This window comes from Styela clava, chromosome 3, assembly GCF_964204865.1.
Source record: "Styela clava chromosome 3, kaStyClav1.hap1.2, whole genome shotgun sequence".
Taxonomy (NCBI): Eukaryota; Metazoa; Chordata; class Ascidiacea; order Stolidobranchia; family Styelidae; genus Styela; species Styela clava.
In genome coordinates this window covers 1,254,879-1,277,501 of record NC_135252.1, presented here as the reverse complement: position 1 = coordinate 1,277,501, position 22,623 = coordinate 1,254,879, and the positions used below count along the sequence as shown (strand labels likewise).

General features: G+C 35.2%; 3 protein-coding genes across 6 annotated transcripts in view; all 3 read right to left on the bottom strand.

The window, feature by feature from the left end:
* The window catches only part of LOC120342475 (ketimine reductase mu-crystallin-like), a 111,508-nt gene that overhangs the window by 338 nt on the left and 88,547 nt on the right, over positions 1-22,623 (bottom strand). Inside the window, exons 1-7 of one of the 3 annotated variants that reach the window (XM_039411312.2) lie at positions 2,292-2,565; positions 2,013-2,163; positions 1,370-1,432; positions 1,154-1,255; positions 493-679; positions 242-363; positions 85-169 (exon numbers count right to left, since the gene is read on the bottom strand). In XM_039411312.2, the coding sequence (XP_039267246.2) occupies positions 85-169; positions 242-363; positions 493-679; positions 1,154-1,255; positions 1,370-1,432; positions 2,013-2,163; positions 2,292-2,443 (862 nt within the window). In that variant the 5' untranslated portion in view covers positions 2,444-2,565. Of the gene's footprint in view, positions 1-84; positions 170-241; positions 364-492; positions 680-1,153; positions 1,256-1,369; positions 1,433-1,931; positions 2,164-2,291; positions 2,566-22,623 lie in introns of those variants that run through there. The other 2 variants (XM_039411313.2, XM_078110687.1) reach the window with 2 other exon arrangements.
* Positions 6,181-12,052, bottom strand: LOC120342597 (sphingomyelin phosphodiesterase-like). Its single transcript, XM_039411508.2, has 11 exons — positions 11,770-12,052; positions 11,442-11,525; positions 10,721-10,822; positions 10,146-10,256; positions 9,225-9,389; positions 8,132-8,740; positions 7,785-7,908; positions 7,585-7,714; positions 7,263-7,427; positions 6,843-7,066; positions 6,181-6,433 (listed from the first exon to the last, which is right to left on the bottom strand). The coding sequence occupies exons 1-11, from the start codon at positions 11,845-11,847 to the stop codon at positions 6,255-6,257; spliced, it is 1,971 nt and encodes a 656-aa protein (XP_039267442.2). The 5' UTR covers positions 11,848-12,052; the 3' UTR covers positions 6,181-6,254.
* On the bottom strand, positions 14,181-22,505 carry LOC120342582 (uncharacterized). Of its 2 annotated transcripts, none has more exons than XM_039411468.2 (9): positions 22,387-22,505; positions 21,175-21,326; positions 18,497-19,642; positions 17,453-17,535; positions 16,839-16,948; positions 16,425-16,592; positions 15,991-16,095; positions 15,160-15,293; positions 14,181-14,652 (listed from the first exon to the last, which is right to left on the bottom strand). In XM_039411468.2, the coding sequence occupies exons 2-9, from the start codon at positions 21,260-21,262 to the stop codon at positions 14,519-14,521; spliced, it is 1,968 nt and encodes a 655-aa protein (XP_039267402.2). In that variant the 5' UTR covers positions 21,263-21,326; positions 22,387-22,505; the 3' UTR covers positions 14,181-14,518. The 2 variants fall into 2 exon arrangements, with proteins under 2 accessions (XP_039267402.2, XP_039267401.2); XM_039411467.2 differs by lacking the exon at positions 22,387-22,505 and adding an exon at positions 22,184-22,378.

Here is a 22,623-nt window from a genome sequence, read left to right as displayed (position 1 = left end):
TGGCTACCCCTAATTGGTTTATTTCGATATCACGTCGGGGATGACATGCTCATAGACATGATTATAAAACGCATATCCACTTACCACATGATTTGAAGATTGTGTATCTTCCGGTTTTTGGTGACTTCATTTTTAAAAGTAATTGGCCTATTTCCGCACATATTTCTGCCTAAAATAAAAACTTATTTTGAAGCATTTCTCTGTTATAACGCACATTTTTCAATTATATGAAAACACTCACTTTTGATAGAATGATGTCACCTGATTCTTTTTGGGCTGCTTCAATGCTGTCAACATAAATTACGCCTTCGTTCATGCATTTGTCATCAAGTTCTCTCCAAGTCGATTTGATAGCACCAATTGCTGAAGATAAGCACACGTGTAACTCAAGAAAAATAGAATCAACATGAATATTCACGCCGAGTAATTTCAATAGCGCGGTTCGACACACATATTATTGGTGGTTTTGGTACACTGATCGAAAATACTCACCATTAACGTGACATCCTGGTTTCAACCATTTCCCCATTAATACTGGAGTTGGACTTGACGTCGCAACGACAACGATATCTGCATTCCGTACAGCTTCTTCTGCACACCGGCACGGCGTTACATTAAAATCTTTCAATTTTTCACAAAATCTAACAACATTCTCTGGATTTCTGCTCCATACCTTTACCTGAATTTTACAAGTAATGGAGATAATGCACAATTGTGGTAGCAATCTCGAGTTGAAGACGGATGGTCACGCTAACCATGTGCTCAATACGCTGCGCAAAACAGGGTCATAATACGAACCATTTCTATGATTTCAATTTTCAGTTAGGCAATGCAATCTTGAAAACGAATAAACGATACGCTGAAAATGGGGGTGGTGTCGTAGTTTCATTACCTGATTTCTTTGTGTGACTTGGCTTCAAATCATAATTAGCCTTGGTTTAATTATAAACTTGTTAAGAGTATATATATATAATAATCTGTTACATGAAATAATTCAAATCGATTGTGCAACTTTACGATATAACGAATGTACGGTATGTCCTCAATAATTGTTTCACAGGCAAGCTCGATTTACCTATGGAAGAATATCATATGATATGAATCCGGCGACATTCCACGCCAGATAATATGAATAATTAAGTACAATACTTACTTTTTCAAAATTATATACTTCTTTGAATGCAAGAACGTGAGAGAAAGCACTATTGCCAGTTCCAATTAAACCAAGAACTTTAGGTATTTTCGTCACAAGTACCTAGTGACAAATAAATTCATTTTTTTACTCACAGGACCTCTTGTATTTTTGTTGGCCTTCATTCGCATTAGTGTATTAGACTTGGTCGAACTACAGTTTTCGCTTGAGCCTTACCTGCGACGCTACAACAGATGCAGCAGCAGTTCGCATCCATGATATAGCCTCACTCTCCATAACCTCAAATAAAAGGGAAAATTTTAATTATTACGAACTCGGTGCTTAACAGAAAAATTAGAATATTGACAAAGAGACAAGCAGGTATATTTAGGTGAGGTTGCACTAGATTTATTTAATAAAAAATGTTTGCCAGGTAGCCTATACTTTAACTCTTACCTAATATAATACAAGAGAGATATGCTCAAATATAATATGGACACGTAGCGCCACATAATTTTGATGACGTCATAGCAAAAATAAAAGTAATAGCCTTCTAGAGAAAACTTCCATCTTTAACCACTGAAAATTTCAAAGCAATTGATCCAATAATCGAAGAGAAAAGCGATTTTTTCAAAACGTCTCAAAGAATAGCAAGAACAACAAAACGATCCTTATGTTCACTACGTGTCCAATACAGTAATAACTAATATATCTGGCATAACGCTAAGTTTTAACCCGTACGAGTTCACAAACGCCTCTTATTTGGGTGCTCGTGGTATAGCACATGACGTCAACAAACCTTCATTCAATGGTGCGTGACTTCTGTTATTCTATCGTAGTCTATCTGGGTTATACAATTCAACATGAAGTTACGACTCACGCATTTTAATTGGCCATCATTTGCATCGAATAACATCAGATAAGAATTTCGGACTGGCAAGCCTCTTCCAGCACAATCAGGATTTATATTGAGAAGCTTTGTGGCCAGCGTATTTTCCCATTTAGCGTAAGAAGGCATAACGAACAATCTCCTGTAAATTACTGTAACCAATTATTCTAATAATTGCCACGATCGACTTTAGCGCTACATACACGGCATGAATTGAACCTCTTAACTGACTTCTATCGCAACATTTTGCATTGCGACAATATTAAGCACCTGTTCTTGTTCACCCAAACCACTGCCCGCAACGGTTGCGTAGATTCCCGCGATGAATACTCCTGTAGGGAACGTTTCACAGCGGGTATGAGATCCACAAATTTTAAGTTTCTTTGCACAACATCATGCTTTACGTAATCCACCATATCCATATCATATGTCCACACTATACACGACCAAATTTACTGCAAAAGTACGAACCGCGTCAGTTGGAAGTTATTCGTTACCAGTGTGCACGAATACGTGTGTGCATTTCGTCTGTAACGCTCGTTCCCCTTGAACGATCACGGCCACATCTTTTCCTGAACTTCCCTTCGGGGGGACGGACTGAAAGTAGGTACTTGAAAAATAGGCACATTTTTATTCACTTCGACAAAAAAGATAAAATGGGCGTAATAACTCTAAAAAAGATAATGAATTAGTTTAAAATATTCAAATTAAATATTGAACATGCAAATTGCAACATGTAAACCGATTGATGAAATTTAAAACGTAGTATTATAAGGAGGTGCACGCGCTCGATCACCACTTATGCTAGGCACATATTTAGGCACTTCGAAAAATAAAGAAAATGGGAATTATCACCAAAAAAACGACAAAGAATAAAAATATTAGTCAAAATGATTAGCCTAGGTGAATATCCAATAAATGCACTTGAGTCTAGTAGTGGTATTTGTGAATAATAAATTGTTACCGGTAGGCACTTTTTTATTCACTTATTTAGACACTTCGCAAAAAAGGTAAAATGGCCGTAATAACTTTCAAAAAGATAATGAATTAGTTTGAAGTATTCAAATTAAATATTGAAAACGGAAATTGCAACAAGTAAACACAATGATAATATTTGAAACGTAGTATTACAAGGAAGCGCACGCGCTCTATCACCACTTATGCTAGGCACATATTCTGGCACTACGAAAAATAAAGAAAATGGAAATTATCACCAATAAAAAAGACAGAAAGTAATAATATTAGGCACAGTGATTAGCCTAGATGAATATCCAATGAATGCAATTGAGTCTAGTACAGGTAATTGAGGATAATAAATTGTTACCGGTATGCACTTTTTTAGGCACTTCGAAATAAAGGGAAATGGATGTAATAACCGTAAAATATAATGAATTACTTAAAAATAGTCGAATTCGGTGGAATGTCCGATGAAGGCATTTGCATCTAGCCGTTTTATTCAGGAATGATAATTGGTACCGGCAGGCACGACTGATTGGACATTTCGAAAAAAGGGGAAAGTGGGTGTAATAACTTTTGAAAACACAATAAATTAGTTAAATACACTGAATTAGTTAAATGCATTACAAAACTTGAATGTTGAACATCTTAAGTGCAATGAGTAAACCAATAAATGGGGTTTAAAATGTAGTATCAGACGGTGTCGCGCTTGATATCCTTAGAAGAAAATGGGATTTAACGCCAATAAGAGGTCATGAAATAAATATTGGTCATAACAGATATCCGGGGCCATATTTTATGCTGTTTTTTGTCGATTGATTTATTGTCGGTTTAGCTGATTACAAAGTTGATATAGGCTACATTCATATCCGATGTATACAATTGATTCTAGTAGTTTCAATTAAAAATGTTAAATTGGTTTCGGGCCAATTGCAGGTACTTTGGAAAATAGGAAAGTGGGCGTTGCATATAAAACTATTATATACGACTTTAAGTATTTTAATCATAGCATTTATCAAACTCACATAGCAAACGAACATCTAATAAAGTTTTGTTATCTGGAAAAGTACTTTCTTTGGTAAAACGAAGCATTTATTGTATAATATTGATGTCGCTCTATTATATTTTCACTACCATATATCGGCGAAACCTGAGAGCTGTGAAGCACTCATAATCATACTTTCTGATTCATTTCATAAACTGCATGATTCAATATTGAGCGTGAATCAATATTTGTTTTTTGGTTTTATTTTTATGAAATTTTGTATGTAGATAAAATACACAATGAAATTGGCTGACTATTGAAAGAAACGCAATACGAAATAGAATAAAAAGAAATAAATGGCTGCCATTTTGGATAAACGATTCTTATTATAAACAAGACATTGTTATAATTGCAGTCTAGATGGTTTTGCTGAAAGTAATTGTCAAAGCGCTATGTGTCGGATTTACTTCGGAGTGAAACATAACTTCCAAAATCACGAAGACTTAAGATAAAAAAGTTTACTGTCATTTGCATCTAAATCGAATAAGATATTCTAATTTGTAGAACTGAAATTCAACGTTTGCAGAATAAGAAAAATTTGGCTTGAACACAATGGGATCAATATATATCAGTGATATTCGAGGGCACGATTAATTGATATAGTCAGGGCATCGTGATTGGGGAGACTGTATACTATTTTACAAAACAAACATACAGTGCTGTCAAAAATCAATTTAAAATTAATAAATTTTGAACATTTATAGCGAGAATTAATCTGTAAATAGGCTGCGTAAAACTTGATGTCGATATATATACAGTCGCAGGTGAATAGTTTCGTAACAGCTCTCAATCCAAAAATTAACGGGAACTGTAAAGAGTCCACAATCTCACATTTTAAAAGGACATAATGAAATACGCTCGTAAAATACTACTTAATGATTTACATTGCTAATTTGTTACGAAAAGTTGTGAAAAATGATAAAAATAGGATTTAATAAAGTTCAATTATCCGAAGAGGATAAAAAAACGGCTAAATCAAGTAGTAACCTGAACGCATTGACAATTGCAATTGATTGAGACATATATTGTTTTCAAACAATGGCGTATCACCATTGCTTTAACTCTTTGAACCTTGGCGTTTTGAGCTAGGTAGCTATATTGACTAGTATGACTAATATTGTGGTATTTATTATACTACGTTTTAAATATCATTATTGGATTTACTTGTTTCACTTCGCATGTTCAAAATTTAATTCATTAAACTATTTTTTAACTAATTCATTATCTTTGTGAAAGTTAATAATCCCATTAATCTTTAGGCTTTACCCGAAGTGCATAATTAAGTACCTAATCGATGGTGCCTACTGGCAGCAATTTAAATTTTTAAATATCACCAATAAACTGAAGTGCATTTATCGCATATTCACACAAGCTGATTAGTGTGATTAATATTTTTATTTTTCGCTCTTTTATTGGTGATAATAATAAGTTAGTACGCCCATTTTACCTTTTTTCCGGAGTGCCCAAAGAAGTACCTATTTTTAGTCAGTCCCCTATTTGGGTACCGGCAGTGAAAAAAATCTGGCCTTCCCTGAAGTGAAAGGTAGGAATTCTGAGCAAACCTGAACATTGTACATCCCTTGGTAGACTAGAAACAGTACATTATTCACTCGTTCTATAATGTATATCTCATACGCAGTTGTTGCCCATCAGGGACAGAAGTCAATACGGAATTCCATAGAGTTTCACAGAAAAGGGCTATTAATTTCTCTATCAGCGCACTACTCGTATCTACATGAATACAATGTATTACAAAACCGGTATCCTCACACATGACGACCTATATAAACTACAATTCATGAATTGATGCATCAATATATTTGTTGACTTCCGAAAGAATTCAATATCAACTTCGGCGAACAATGCAGTGTTCACAATCATAATACCAGATCTACAGAGCGGGCCGAATGTAATCTCATATATTCTGTAGTGCGCAATGTTGGTTTCTTAAAACTGCCCAAGGCCACGCTCACCAACAATAACAGTGCGGAAACCGTTTCAGACCTTGCAAATAAACGTGTAGTCTTACACTGGAACGTGTCAACATTTTATAACCAGCTTCAGTTTGTGAATCGAGTGTTCAAATTTTATTTTCTTAAATTTTGCGTGCTAATTTTCAACTAGATGAAAAGTTAACTCGATTACAAAGTTTGTAAATCTATGCGACATTTATTGCGTAGAAAATATAGAGACTGCACCATTATGCCAAAATCTACATGACGGGTTTGACGTTACATTAAACATATCTGCCACAGACGATTTTTAATAATATCACAGACGATTTTTCTTGCACAAGCCATATTTTCACATGGTAGATTAGAATTTTGCGACGACGCCTCGTTGGTGGACCCATGAAGTCTGCTTTTCGAATAAAACTTCACGTATTTTTCAAGTGTCGCTGGTGAAGTGCCTGAAGCAGAAATTAAACGTGATAAGCCTTAGAATAAATAATCACAAGGTCACTTACTAAACAGTTGTTCACTAAATAAAATAATGTCTAGAACAAGTATAGGACCTATATTCATTTTTGAAAATTTATTTGCAGTACTCCTAATGTTTTCTTTTGCAGCATCAAGGCGTTGCTTGGCTGCAAGACTCCATTTTCGAATTCCGATAACGCAATCAAGTTCAAAAATAAGCTGAAGATTGCTTGCTGAAGTCGCCTAAAACGGTGGCATTTTGTTTTTAATGTCATAACAATATTTCGTTAAAAAAACATTTGATCGAATTCACGAATCGAGGTAAAATATTAAATTTCATCTGGCATCGAATTCAGAACTTTCCTATCAAAACTTTAGATACATATTCCATTGGATTACCTTTTCTTTCCGATTCAAAGTATCCCTTCCATTTGCGTACAAGTTTACCCCAATCTCGTGGCAATAAAGATTCTAAATTAAACGCACTTTGAGCGTCATATTCCAGCTTCCATTTGGGGGCCTCCTTAGTTGAATGGTTTGCTTCAGTCAAATTTAACACATAGGTTCGATGATTTAGAACCGACCAACTACTATTCGGGTAAAACCCAGCAATATCGTACACTCTGAAATCGGAACTAAAAGTTAACAGACGGTATTCTTTATATTTCTCACGTCGGTGATAAAATCAATGCAGTGCACAATTGCCGGTTAATGTTGGACACTCCAAATCAGAATAAAAAAAACTGGCTTTATATTACTTCAAATATAACTATTTAGTCTACTGAACTCGATATAGAGGATTATTAGATTCTATATTACCTGAATCCTGGATTCATGTCAACGTATGGTGTCACGCTGGGAGCAAGATAAGCAACAGATATGGGTTCAGGTTCATCACCACTCCCATAAAATAACTGAATTTCGTCAAAGTGTGTATGTCCGAAATACTGACCTGTTATCGTGTTGCGGAAGCGCTCAATAATTCTGTAATAAAATGCCGAAAAAGAAGGTAAGACAATAAAAACTGTCAGGAAATAACGAAGATTTGCAAAATATTTTTCAACTATCACAATATATATATGTAATACAACCTAGTAGCAACGAGCGCAGATGAGTTGCAATAAAAATGATATGTAGTTACCTGAAATACATTTCACTCCAATTTGGCAGACAGTCGGGGTAGCGACCGGGTGGCACATGTCCAATTACGTGTACCTTTTCCCCAATCTCTTCGGCTGATCTCAGCACATCTACAAACCAATTCAGCATACCTGTAAAACAACCATACGTATTACCTGTTACAAGCAAATGATAAAAACTATTTTTAGATATAAAACGTACCAGCTGGTTCGCTCGAGCTTAGAAACACCCACCAGTTCTCGCTGTAACAAAAGTTCGTGTTGAGGGAAACTATACGAAAACCGGGTTGAACCACAACGGTATAGTACGCTCCAAGTTTGACGGTCTGAAATATTGTATGGTTTTCAATAAGATTAAGCCATTAAATAACACTAGATAGAATAGATAATATTGATCAACCGATTTCTAATGCCAGCTTGTTTCCAATTCTTCTATACCGTCTTATGACACAAACTGAATAAACAACAATTGACACATGGCTTTGTCTAATGTCCAATGTTAAATCATAAAACCTGAAGTTTACATTGAAGATCGCAAGTGGTTCTCACCCGCAAAGCATGTTCTGGCAACCACGGAGACCACACTTCAGCAAGAGTTTCGTATATCCAACTCGATGATCTACTTTCTTTGGTGTTTCCAAATGGGGGATAGTTATTAGAAGGAAACGAGTCGTGATTTCCTGCTACTGGAAACACTCTTGTATTAGGAAAATATGTTCGTAGCATTGCTGTCATATATTTGAGCAAAAACTTTTGACTTAATTGGCTTTGGTCCCATATGTCATGAGAAGCAATATCGCCGGTCCAAATGATGTAATCGATATGTCGTGTATTTGATGTAGATCCATTAATGTTGAACTCGTTATCAACTAAACCATTTACGATTGTTTCCAACATACTTTCAAATGTCCACGACGGGAGGTCACATCCCCGATAATCACCCCAATAACCTGCCCCATCGGCAGGTTCTGTCTTGTGTTCACTTGGTGAAAATTTTGACGCCATGGAATACGCTTTGCTGGTCCAGTTACCAACGAATTTTGACAAAAATCCCTGCTTCGGCTTTTTTTTAGCGCGGCAGCATAACGGTTCTCCACATTCAGCATTTCCGCCAGGTACGTATTTCAAATCAACATGAACATCAGAGATGTGCAGAACCTAGAAACATATTCAAAAAAAAATGAGCTCAACAGAAGATAAAAAAAAACGCAGTAGGTCTATACCTAATTGTAAATTAAAATGAGGGATTTTGAGAGTTGAAGCTTGGATGTGATTTTTTACAAGTTTGAAAGGGCGGGGTTCAAGTTTAGATTCGATCCTTGTGAGATTTAAAAATGATTAATGTATAAACTGTAAAAATCACAGATTGTGATAGTATGCCTTCGCAAAGTTGCTGTATGACGTTCATATTGAAAAGCATTTCTAAATCAATACTCCTGGAACACTCTTCTATATCCCGGTTCTGAATAAATATGGTAATAATTCTCATTTCGTCCCGAGTCTAATGCGAAACCTTGAGCCGATTATAAAGGATTTGTAGATCACGTGAGAGTAACTTAAATTCTGAATTCTTAATACTGAATTTAGGCTGTTTCAAGGTTTTCCCAAGTAAACGTGAATATGTACAGAGATATTAAGCTACCTTTAGTACGTTGTCTTCTTGGATCTTGGATTCAGTGGACGCTGCCTTGGGTGACAAATATGGAGGTAAATCGATTTTCCAATCTTGTGATGATGACTTGATTCTCGATACTGAGCATTGGTCAGGAAACGCAAGAAAGCATACTTCTTCTGGAGACAGATCCACCTGAAAATGAAGAAAGGCCATAAGAAAAGCCTTAAAAATTACTTTCCAGTTTAATTCATTCATTCAATTCTATTTGCCACAAAAATGCAACAGAATCTGCATCAAGCCCTTACTGGCCTACGAGACATTTGTGCAACATGCACAATAAATGACACCCGCGCCGTCGATAACAGTCAGAATTTATAACAAGTATTAGTCGTGTCAAAAGTGTGATAAGGACTTTGATTTTACTGTATGATTTAAAAAACTTCACTAGCCGCCTCGTTGCTCTTTTTCTTTGTTAGTCAAGATATACCACAATTCATAAGTATATATAACAGCAGTTTAGAACCGCTGCGTTATAATAGGACAACATACATGAAATAGCGAAAATATATGAGTAAAATATTAGTATATAATACAAAAGACAGAGGCCGTATGTACAATAGTCAGAATATGGCACGTCCATCTCCCAGAAAGGAGATGTGAAAGGATGGAAGTAGGGTATAAATCGCCAATTAATGTTTTCATCATAAATCCTACGAAACACGTAAAGATTTGTTCGGGACATAAACTTGCTAAAAACTAACATACGGGGGACCAAGAACGCAAATGCTACTCTACTGCACAGTACACATTGAAATATTCTATCTAACAATTTTAAAGCAAAAACACTATTTTAGATATAATGCTTCCAGACAAATTCTGGGTGCTTATAGTGACAGTTTAGAATGTATTCAATTATCCTTATACGGCTGACATTAGACATTCAAAAACCTCTCTTAGAAGCATTGCAGCTTGCTGTCCGAAAACATCAACACCTCCTTTACATACAATTGGTGCCTCGAGTCGCAAGTATATACAAGCATTCTCGATCAACTTGATGATCTGTATCAAAAAATAACTTCATAAATATTTCACCTAGAACTCTTGAATTAAACTGTATTTAATTGTTTAACGTTGTTAAACGACCAACTTCATCTACTAATCGTTCTGATAGACCGATCGGGTGTATTCTCGCAATATTTAACGCAAGATGGCGGACACCGGAACGTAGTATGTGTAACAGGTTATGGTTAGGCCATAATTTCAGGTACAAATACTAAGGGAGTCGCTTGGCTAGTCACCGAACTCGTAACAGAACTGTAATAAGGAAAATTGGAATAAAATTATGGCCTAAGCCTAACCTGGTACACATCTACGTTCCGGTGTCCGCCATCTTGGTTCACATACTTTGGTAGTACCCGATAAGGTTATAAACGTTTAAACTGTTTTGACCGAAACGCAGACGAAGAGCCTTTTTGTACCATTGCCCATCAGCCAGTGTTACAATTTAAGATATAACCACATACCTTTGTAATATTGCCATGCTTCTTGAGATCACCCATTCCATGCCTAACAAACAGGACGCAAAGTAAACAATTCCCGTCTTCAAATTTCTCTGGTGCGTGTTCCTGTAAAGAAGGTTTGAAATTAACTGTAATTGTAATTGACAACTTCTACAACGTCGTGTGGACCAGACTTTGATTTTTTTCAGATTCGTCATCGACGTATTCTGAATACTGCTTTGACATTCGTGCACTGTTGCAATTGTTTCTAGACACGGTAGTTTACATATTGATAGATTTACTAAATCGCTCTTGCTGTAGAAAAATCTCACCCCAACTAATGAACTTCATTTTTAGTTGGTCAACAGATGGTAAATTTTTAGTACTGAAAAATAAATTAGGGGCTAAGATTTTCACGAGTCCTGCAGAGCCCAATATTTCCCTCTAAATTTGCTGTTTTTAACAAGTCACGAGAGCTCTATTTGTGATATATATTCGATATACGCAATCATTTTAACATTTCATGTGCCATTCAGTAATGTTTGGTGGCCATGGTAATATTCCATTTTTCGCGACCCATCAATTATGAATCGCTGTAACTGAGTGGGTAATCAATCAATATCATATCAGTATCAGTGGGTAATTGATAGCACAAAAATAGACTAAACAAGACACGATAATAATAAGTATGAAAAATAACGATAACATCACCCATGTAAGGTAGTGCGAACAACAAATAATTCACCGATTTAGTTATATGATCTTTCGTCGTAACTTTGTCATTAATTTTCGGTTCCGTGTCACCATTACGTAAAACCAGCTTGTTTACCTTCGTAGAAATTAAAAAAAACTATTAAGTAAACAACGAGATGAATCGTTACATAGGTGCTTCAAGAAAACCAAACCAATTTAAGACACGAGGTTTAATTGAGCAAACTCCATAAGTTCTAGTTTCAAAATGACTATGGGGCGCATATGAACTAACCAGTAAAAACCAATCAAAAGTTCAATACAAAATCAATGGCTTGCCATTTTAGTATACGATAATGTAATATAAAAATTGAACGCTGTACCTTGAATGCCTCTCCTGTTACAACGATTGCAGCTTGAGTCAAAGCGATTAAAATTAAAATCCGGGTCCATGGGATCATGGTGAACGTGGAAATAAATTGAACAGACTACTGTGAAATATAGACTATAAATCGATTCACAAAACTAAAAAATCAACTTCAATCAAGCGTTCATGTCTACCGGAATTACCAAAACATCTGAATTACATTGTTTTTGAGAAACAACCCTAACACTCTCTTACACATGACCACGATTTGACCTTATCATAATCACCACTGGGTAACCTGACTGACCCGACACCTTTCTGATAAGATGAGATTATCCAAACTAGTCATGTCTCGGGGATTTTCAAAGAACGATAACTATTTGGATCATGCCGTGTTTGTTTTGTTTTTGTTTACGTATCACATGCAAACCGAGTTTATTGTCTCAGACTATTGGATGTGAAATTAACAACGTAAAACCTATTTACAAATCGACAACATAAATTAAATAGATCCAAGCTCGTGATAACAAAAACTTAAATCTACAGCCTAAAAGGAAATAATTCATGTACGGCGAAGCCAATCTTACACGAAGGTAACAATCGAACAGCACATTTCTCCGCTTAGGATGCTGATTAGTTTTGCGCGTGTTCCCAAAAGTGTCTGTTTACGTTTGCCAATTATTGTCGTAAGTCTAATTTAAACGTCACTGAGGCGTTGAGCCCAGTGTGTTGAGAGGGCATATAATTGCCAAAAACATGTAGTGCACAAACCGATTTCATCATCCTCGATATTTTTTGACAATGTACCAGACATAAAAAGAACCAAGCCCAACGACGAGTTCAAGTTATCGTGGCGGTCTTGTATTAAAATTAATTATATTTGGAAGTTATGTCTATGTTAGGATGTGTGACATTTCATAGCCATGGTCGGGTATTTTAGCAAAGAAACAGCGCTTGTTACAGACAATGGTAATTTTAAAAATTTGAATTTAAGATTGAAGAAGTATATTTGCGATTTCTTTATTTACACGTGATCAATTAAATTCGCTCCAATAAAATGACCGAAAGTTCCGGCTTCCGCTAACATACTAGTTGGCAGTTTTAAATTAATTGATGTGTATTTATGGCGTTGTCCACGGAAGCTGTATCTTGACTATACCATCTAGTCCAAAATTCCTAATGTATTTTGTATTAAAATTATTAGAAAAGACGCTTCGTTGACATAGATATGGAGTTCATCGAACTGAGAAGATAGTAATTATTACTCACTAAACAAGCAATCAAACGATTTTTTGCATCATTTTGGGCTGGGAATGGTAAACCAGTTAATCGATCAACCGATTTTGATGGTTTTAACGGTTGGGATTTATTTTGACCGTTATCTGACATCTCAAGCACAAATCACCTTCATTCTGTGCAATTTCCTCAAAAATGAATATTTCATCGCAAATTTATCTCTTGTAGCGTTTAATTCAACAGAATATGACCAACGAAATTGGTAAGCACAAGAAAATGCAGAAAATAATTGAAGTAGGCCTACAGTGCGGTGTTGGTGATCATCAAAATTTGACAATGACAAGTTCAGAATTTCCCAGTTAGAATATATTGTTCACGATTTTATTGCAGGATCGTCTATTCAATGTCATTTAATGCGCATTTTTGTAAAAGAATTTTTGTAAAAGCATATTGACTTTTTCGGGGTGAAGTGACAAACGCTTTGAATTAGTACAATTTACGGTCGTGCTGAATATACTCTCTCATGATACACTCGTATCACATCGCGCGGAACTGTTAGAGCTAGTCGCTCTTGATCGCAGTTAATGCTGTTTTTCTTTTGATATCTCAAGTTGCACATCTAACACTAAAGGCCACATGAATGACATTTAATACCGGAATCGTTTTTTTCTTAAATGAACGACCATGAAACTATCTTGACCCCTGAATAAATTTCGAGCGATAAGATCACGCAAAGTTGCTTCGAAACCGTTGGGACCCAACAAGCTTAAATTATCACCTATTACGCCAAACGCCCAGCTTTAGTTAATTTTACCCGAATAACGGTTACAGTATTTTCCCTGTAATTCCCACCCTTAGCAACGACAAATACACACATACACAATTACTATAATAAAATTGTCGTAATGACGCGGCTTTGTATGTTCCATTCTGATGTTGTCTAGTGACTAAGATCCGTTTTATTGATGGTACTGATCATCTTCATCTTGAAATTTTTTTTAATTTTCTTGAAAACCCGATAATGTATTTCCGAATATATTGCCCCTTCTCACTCAAGAAAAATTAAATAAAAACCTAATATATGTCATCTGTGAGGATGAGGGTATTTATGTCCACAATAAAGTCTCGATATTATATAATGCTGTTATTTTCTTAAATTACCACCGACACAAATATTTGCTGTTTGAAAGTTTTTATTTAATGTATTTTATATAATTTGAAAAAAGTCATGATCAACATGTACATAATAAAAACTTACAGAACTGAATTAAAAATATGCGTTGGTTGCATATGAATGTGCAAAATGGGGTAAGGCAATTACTTGTATCTATGAAATATAAAGAAAATAAATAAATAAATGAAAAGACACGTTACATGGAACTAAACAAGCGGATATAGACTTCAACATTTATTATTAGTCGTATAGTTGCCATACAGCAGTATCAGAATTAGTACGAAACTGTTAAAGGCCGTTTTTGAGAATAAATTGCAAAGAAGCAGATACTTATAAAGATTTGTGATAGGTTAGTTTATAAATAAGTCGGTTTCATATTAGCTCGTAATGGCAGCAATGACTTGACTTTGTTCCCGGATATTTGTAATGCGGTTGTCCAAACGTATGACTCAGTTTTTGACGAATTGATCCATGGTTGATTTGGCCCGCCTGTCAACAAAGAAAAGGTTGCATCAAATTCTGCCAAATGCGGGAATGTCGGTGATGTCTTCCTTTGCCATTCAAAAATGAGTAACTGCAATTTTTGTTCCAAATACAACCACGATGGCACTGTACGATTTTGATTAAAACTTGGAATAACGTTTAAAATAAGATTCGGTAGACAAGAATATATATATTCTATCGCGCTAGCTCCTGAACCATTGGTCCCACTTCAATTAATATGGTTTACGTTGGAATCATGGCTCTCATTTTCCAGGTTATAATTTCCGATTTTGTGTTTTCCAGTTATTTTAGTATTATTTAACATTAGGATGTACAGATCTTTATGCACAGTACCGTCAGATATTTGCATTTATGGACAGGGTGAATGCTTTAGTACAAACATTATCAAATATACCGAATGCAAAAGTCTTCGATATTTACTCATATATATATATATATAAGTAATGTAGGTAAACTTTGTAAATCGTTTCCTAAAAACAAATATTATCTTACCTTGTCCAACTGATAAAATTGCACCACCGAGAACTTCCTGCTTTTTAAAATGCCAGCTACCAACAATAATTTCTAAACTTCTTGTTCGTAATTCTGATTGCGTAAAACCAGCTAAAATGAACTTGTGATCCCATCTAAAAAATTTAAAATCTTTTTGTAGATTATTTAAGTATAAGATCTAAATTTATATTACCTTAATGTTGCAAAAAGTAAAAAAACTTTCAAAAATTCGTATTTCAACAGCGCTCCAGAAGTATGTGTACCAATATGGAGGGAACTAATTTACATCAAGTTGTATGAAGAGACTGAAACCTATGGGCAGGGGGGATATTCACTTGACTAACACAGACAGTCCACGAACTCATAATAGAACTAAAATAGAGAAAATCGGAATAGAATTATGGCCGTACCCTAACCTGGCACACACCGATGGCACCAAGTGATTTCCAACATAAGCATTACTGAGGTAGGACGATGGAAATCATTTGTATTTTTTGCAAAACATCGCTTGTATCGACTTCAATCGAATACGCGCTTGCACTTGGAACGAATCAATAGATCGCTACTGTTTTACCCGAGCAAGATCAACACCAAAAACTTGGCTTACTCTCGCCCAAATACAAATATAAAAATTTTCATGTCCATTGAATATACTTGGTAAATACTTGATTGAAGAATTGCCAAAAAAATTTAATTATTAAATTAGTAATGTTTGATCAAGTTAAGGGAAATTAATTTCACAGAAGGCGTAATTGATTTGCCTCGAAAAATCGTGCAATCTTTTTAATGATCTTGAAATGACTTTGCATTGGAACTACTTTAGAAACTCACATTGGTTGTTTGCTTTTCTTAATGATTCCACTCTTCATTTTCGAATTATGAAATTTATCAGGCAATAAATAACATTTGACGTATGTATTCGGTGTCCTTATTTTTCTGTGAAAATGAATTAGATTAGTTTCAATTTGGTTCCAGTGAATAACTAAATTAGTTGAGACGAGTCTCTTGTCTCCGTTATCGTTAATTGACACCAACTGTCTGGTTTATTTCAATTATACGTCATGAGGACGCGGTCTCCAGAATGTCTAGAACATAAGGGAATGATTTTGTATTTTTAGCACGAGACTGCTTGACTTCAAAACACGAAGTATAAAAAATAAGAAACTAACTACTACGTGACCACGTCATAGTTCACTGCAGATGTTTTTCAAACACACTTTGTTATGGTTTAACAAAATCAAACTTTTTTGGTATATTTTACTAACCCTTTGTCGTCTTGAAATTTTGCTCCTTTCACGACAAGATGTAATTCACCATCTTTTTCAGGGGGAGCACCACTTTTTGTTTCGTTGCTAAGTTCCAGCTTAGCGTCAGTTACTTCCACGTATTCTCTTCTACTCAACACGTGACAGTTTTTCTCGTTCGGACTTTTCCTGTCAATAGAATGATCAATTAAGTAATAAAAATAAAAGAAAAAACAATATATATTTAATTTTTCCAGGACGATATTTCTGTAATTCTGTAAAATCATAATTTTCATCATTAATTAGCTAATTTATACCGCGTTATAGAAATCCCCACAGTACATGCTGGTAATCAAGTTGATCATTTAAACATATTTACCTCGTAAGTAAAAACCGACCAATATGTATCAAAAATAGTTATAAAAAAAAACCTACGTTCCCTGAACTGGTATCTTCGATTTGCCGCCTTTTTTTCTCGCTAAACTGTCGGCAGAATAATAAATCAGAGAAATTTCAAGGTTTCCGATCGTGTCAAAGTGTTCAATCTAAAGGAAATTATCAAACTGTTAATTACTTTTACTTTCGTAGATTCACACATCCTACATGAAATTGTTTTTCGTGGCACGGAATTTCTTCCTGAAGCAATTCATTTAATCTACTTAATAAAATGTTTTTTATGAATGTAAACTAGAATTGGTCTCGATTTCCGGAAGCATGAGATCTGATTACGTCACAACAATACCGTATCACGCAATGAATTGTCTTCATATGTCATAAACCGTGAGCAAATGTCAAGAATATTTATTAACGAGAGTAAACAAGTATTGATTATCTATCTGCGCAGTTTGTGCAGTGTATTAAAATTCGTTGGCATCGCCTACCTACATCTCATATGTTGGCATGACATATGAGTTCTCGAAAAAAATGAAGTTTAACTTCGTTTGATCAAAAACAATTTATTACCACAATAATGTTTATCTGACTTTCTCGCACATTTTTACGTATATACCCCGGTTTAGTCTGTTTTTATAATATTCACAAAATTTTACCTGTGGTGACGAGGCACCGGAATTAGAATAACTTCGGTGCGACATCGACGGTGAGTTTCCCGGTGAACGCGTTAACGAGTTTGCTGAAAATGAAACAAAATCGAATAAGTTCAGAATGCAAAGTTTACCAGATAACTTTTCAATTTTTATTTTATATATTCGTGTTATAGTATTGCTTATTGTATTCTATTTCAAACTTCAATGTGAGAAAATCAAGCGGAATAAATTGGCAACATATCGTATTTCATTTTCAATTGGCCTGTATCCAAATAGCATGTTTAGAAAATGAATTTCCACTACTTCATTGCGTGCAACATATTCCGTAAACGAATTTTATTTTTTTCCAATCTTGTTTGCAAATCAGAAGATATTAAACTCTTTATTAACCAGATGGGACCGATTAGCATGCCATGCTAGTTTTTTGCATATTTTAAAATAGATATCCTTATTATCATTTTTTATATACGATGTATAAAATTCGTGGGATGAGAATCAATTTAATTGCGGACAATTTGGGCATCATCATGGTCAATAGGTAGCGACAGATGAACAGAGGCGAATATCACTTTGTAAGTTAACCCCATCTTAACTATTTTCTCAATTCAACAGCGGTTGTTAATGAACGGTGGAAGGGAGGGAATCGGCCAAAATATAAAGCTGAGAAATGCTGTACAGAATTACGAAATTATAATTGTTAAAATCAATTTCTTCTGTGACCTGTGATATTGTTCAATGAACAAGTCTATTCTGCTGTCAAATATACTTTTGACTAATGAAGTATAAAATGTCGCCTCCGGGGAATTTAAATAATCGATTTTTAATAGAACTTATTCAAAAAGCCGACGGATCACACGAATAAACACGGTACGGTACTATGTCATTGCCTTTAAAGTATAAAATTTATGACATATATAAAATGGAAGCCAGTTTTCCATTGTGTACATCTGTGTGTATGAAGTATAAGTAATAGCGAGAAGCATCATTGAATAACTCTATATACAAAAGCGCATGCATACACATTTTGGCTAAGGATATAATTCTTACCATCAGATAAGGTGCGACGATCTTTACTGTGTTTATTCCCACGCGATTTAGTCCAATGCTGTTTCTCGGCGTTCGTTGTGGAGTGTTCGGTCAAATGATTGTTCTTATTACCAGAATTGCGTATGCCGAGTTTGTGGCTAACATAGACGCCGCTACTCGCATCTGAATCGTCCCAACTATCTTGTATATATCCGGTGCCACCGTGTCGTACTGGGGAATGAACAGCGGATGGTGATGAGAAAGAATATAAACTGCCGACGTCTTCAAAGTCATTTGCGTTAAATTTTCTCGAGTCTAAATCGTATACCGATTCCGTATCTGGTTCATAATCATATGTGAGTGTTCCACCAATATCTGTTTCGTCTTCCAATGGACTATCATTATCGTCTTTCCTCATAAAATATTCAGGCTTAGAATAAATTCCACTGTCTTGGCTTCGACGATTTGCTATCGACTCTTCTCTTTCCAATATAGTTTCTGGTATCCTGGTATCTTCCATTGGACTAGCGGGCGACACGATAACTTGGTGTATGTGGGATAATGCGGGTAGTAAATCTGGTCGGGGCGTGGGCGTCCCCGTTTTTTGTACCTCTTTTTGTGGAGACGATTGCGTTTTGTTCTCCAAAACATTAGTAGCAACCTTTCGTCTTTCGAGGGTGGCTACTCGTCGATTGTTCGTTGGTGTTCTGGCAGGGCTTTTGTCACCACTGAACTTTCTTTTGTGCTTAGGGGAAGGCATTGCAACACCAAGACTCCTCGACCGAGTGGGCATGTCGTTTGTTTTATAATTCCTAGGAAGTGTTTTTACAATACTAGCAGGTAATGATTGGAACATTGCATTACCACGAGGTCTTCTTTGGTAGGTTTCATTTTCTGGAATAATATTCAACTCAACAGATGCTGGATTGCTAGCACGTTTCGTTGCTGCAAGTTCGAGAAGCGTTGGTTTCTTTTTCACACTTTCACGTGGGCTGTAAGTAAAAGCCGGTTTGGGAGTGTTAATTTTAAAAACCGCTTCGGCTAATGCTGACAAACTAGTGTTATGTTTTTTGCTGTCATTTCCACTAATATCCATTTTTCCCATTCCGCGGGAAATTATATCGGCAAACGAAGAAAAGAATGTTTCGTCTGCTGATGATTCAACATCTGAAAATAAACGATAATCGTGAAAATGGCAGAAGCAGTAGAATTATAACAGAAGGTATTTTCACTTTCTTTCTCGGGAGATATTTTTTCAAACTCAATTGAAAAACTTCAATAAAGAGTGGAGAATCAAAACTTGGATCCAAAATTGATCACCTGATTGATATATATATATTAATTTCCTGTGTTGCTGTACTTGGTGATTCATGGCATCATAATATATATAACATATTTTAGGATAGGATAGGATTTACATATTTATCCCGGGAAAGAGGAAAGTCGATTAGACGGCTTAATCATATGGCGTACCACGGCCTCTCGCCCGGTTAACAGTCCACGTAGGGTATGGAATTAGTTTGTCAGTTATATTCTTCGGATGCATGACGTGATGGTGGAGGAAGCCGTAACCGATCAGCGCTTACGTGAACTACCCTACGGCAGCGAGGAGACAAATATCCCCCACGGATTCCGTCCCTACCAACCAACGCAGGGTAATCATAGGTGTGGTGGGCTGGTGGCAAGCGTATCCATAACCCTTAGCACGATGAGCCAAAGTTCAAGGTGCACATACAGAGTAAAGAAAAAGAGTCAAAGAAGAGTGAAAAAACGCATTTCAACGTGAAGGAAGACGCGATAACCAGTAATAGTTTAACGAGCAGTGTCACGCCGTTTTATATAACATGGATTGTGCTGTTGTCAAAATTTATCCTCTGACTCTTGTGAAGTTCACAAAAATCAGCATCATAAATAAATGATTACACTAACAATTTGATTAATTCGTCGTATGCCTGACTGCAAAATCTTAATTTATTTTTTCACGGTCACTTTTGATCTATAGAGTCACTGGTGGCCGGTTGTTCGAATACATTAATCCAATAATTTCATTTTATTAAATTCAATAGGGAACATATCTGTTTGACATCAGAACAAGAATAAGTTTATTTTTAAAAAACTTGACGCATGAAAATATCGAAAAATTAGCGTGACATTAACAGTACGCAAAGGTTTGTATAATAAGCACTGAGAGGAAAATCACCAACAAATCCATCAAACCAGCTTTTAAAAGAAATTGCCAAAAAGCGTTGCGTAATATTTTACCTTTATGTGCTAAGGCCATGATAACCAGGTGGCAGTCGTGCCAGAAAAATGTCATTTTGATACTTCGGATCAATTTTGAAAATTTATTTTATGCAGTAGTCAAGAGTGTGTATTATCTGGGTTTACGCTTCCGTCTGGACATTCACTATAGTAAAATATTTTCTAGGCGGTAGTCTAGACCAGATAACAAAAGTTGTCATTTACTTGCACAGATATTTATTACATGTCGTGACCACTAACCAATTACAACTGTGTAATTCATTGTTCATTTTAAAAATTCTAATTCCGAGGGTGTGATCAATCAACAATTCTTTTTAAATCTTGCTACTTTTACTCTTGCTCACCATATCTTCAATCAATAACATAGACATTGAAAATAATTAAAAACGATTTGTGACGTACAGAGTACTTATAATAAATTAAGGTTCTAATTTCACCTGATTTAGATTGAGACACTGGTGTTATACTTCCATTGTCTGATCTACAATATGGTGATAATCTATTAACTCGGTCAATTTCGTCCATTACAACTTGATTTACAGATGACTCTTTTATGGTATCTTGGCGTACATTATTGTTGATTGTTGGACTGTATAATATAAACAGCATTACATGAAAAATTGCGAGTAAATAATTTTAATTGATACAGTCGAAATATAATTCTTTGAGAGAAAAAGAAGATTGCCTGATGTTTGTATAATAATACACGTTACAACAAACAAACGTCAGCAAAGATTGACTCACAAGTTACGTCACTACCGAGAAGTAAACATGAATGGGAAAAGTATTCAAATGGTCTATAATAATTAATTAGACAAAATATCAATAAAATAGAACTGAAAGTTCACAGTTAAGGTGAATGTTGTAGAATGCTTATATAAATCACGAAATACACAGCATTGATCATTCACGAGAATCGTGCACTCCTACAAGTTGAATTCAACATAATTGAACATGAATATGCGCGATCGTGAAATAAAAGTTACCAACCATATATACTAAACGCAATATTATTTCCTGTTATCTGTTACAATTTTAAGTAATGAAAAACACATATAGCAATTCATCGACAAAAAATATTATTTGCGTGATTGTGTACAGCGCTTTAAATCTCATAGAGGGAATCGGACTTTCGAATTCTTTGAATTACTGGAAACTTTTTGATTTAATTTAATTCTAATTATACTGCAATGGATTAATCAGAAAAAAGAATTATTTTCATATTCGAAATACTGAATTTCTTTTAGCGTTTATGTAGGAAATTCATTCATATTTTGTCGAATTGGACATTTCAAACCAATAAAATACACAACGTATGGCATGAAATCACACCAAAATATATTACAGATGTTCAAACAAACCGCAATTTACCTATTTTCATTTTAATAAAATCCATATAAGAATTATTTTCAGAGCCAGAGTATTGGTAAAGTTACCAAAACTTACTGAATAAATTGTTTATTTTCTTGTAGAAGTCGGTCTCGAGATAAAACTTCCTTTATGTGAAGTAATTCCTCCTCACTTAACCCGGACAAATTCAAATCTACTTCCATCATCTTGATATTTGTCTAATATATTTTTATTAAAATTAAGCCAATTTTTATTGAAGTTATAAATAATTTCTCTATAATATTAAACATATAAAGCACCTTAAATATCACTTGTTACTGTTATGCTGCCTTTTCATCATTTGAATTATGATAGCAAGTCGCCACTCATTTCTATTGTTTCCTTATAATCTAACAAATATTGATTGTCGCAATACGTGCACGAATGCGATCACTCGTCAGTCGGCACTGTTATGCACTAGTACTGCCTCGCTATTATACTTGTGGGAAATTGATTTGAGCGTTTTTCTTGTGAAAACAGATCATTTGCACTGGTCC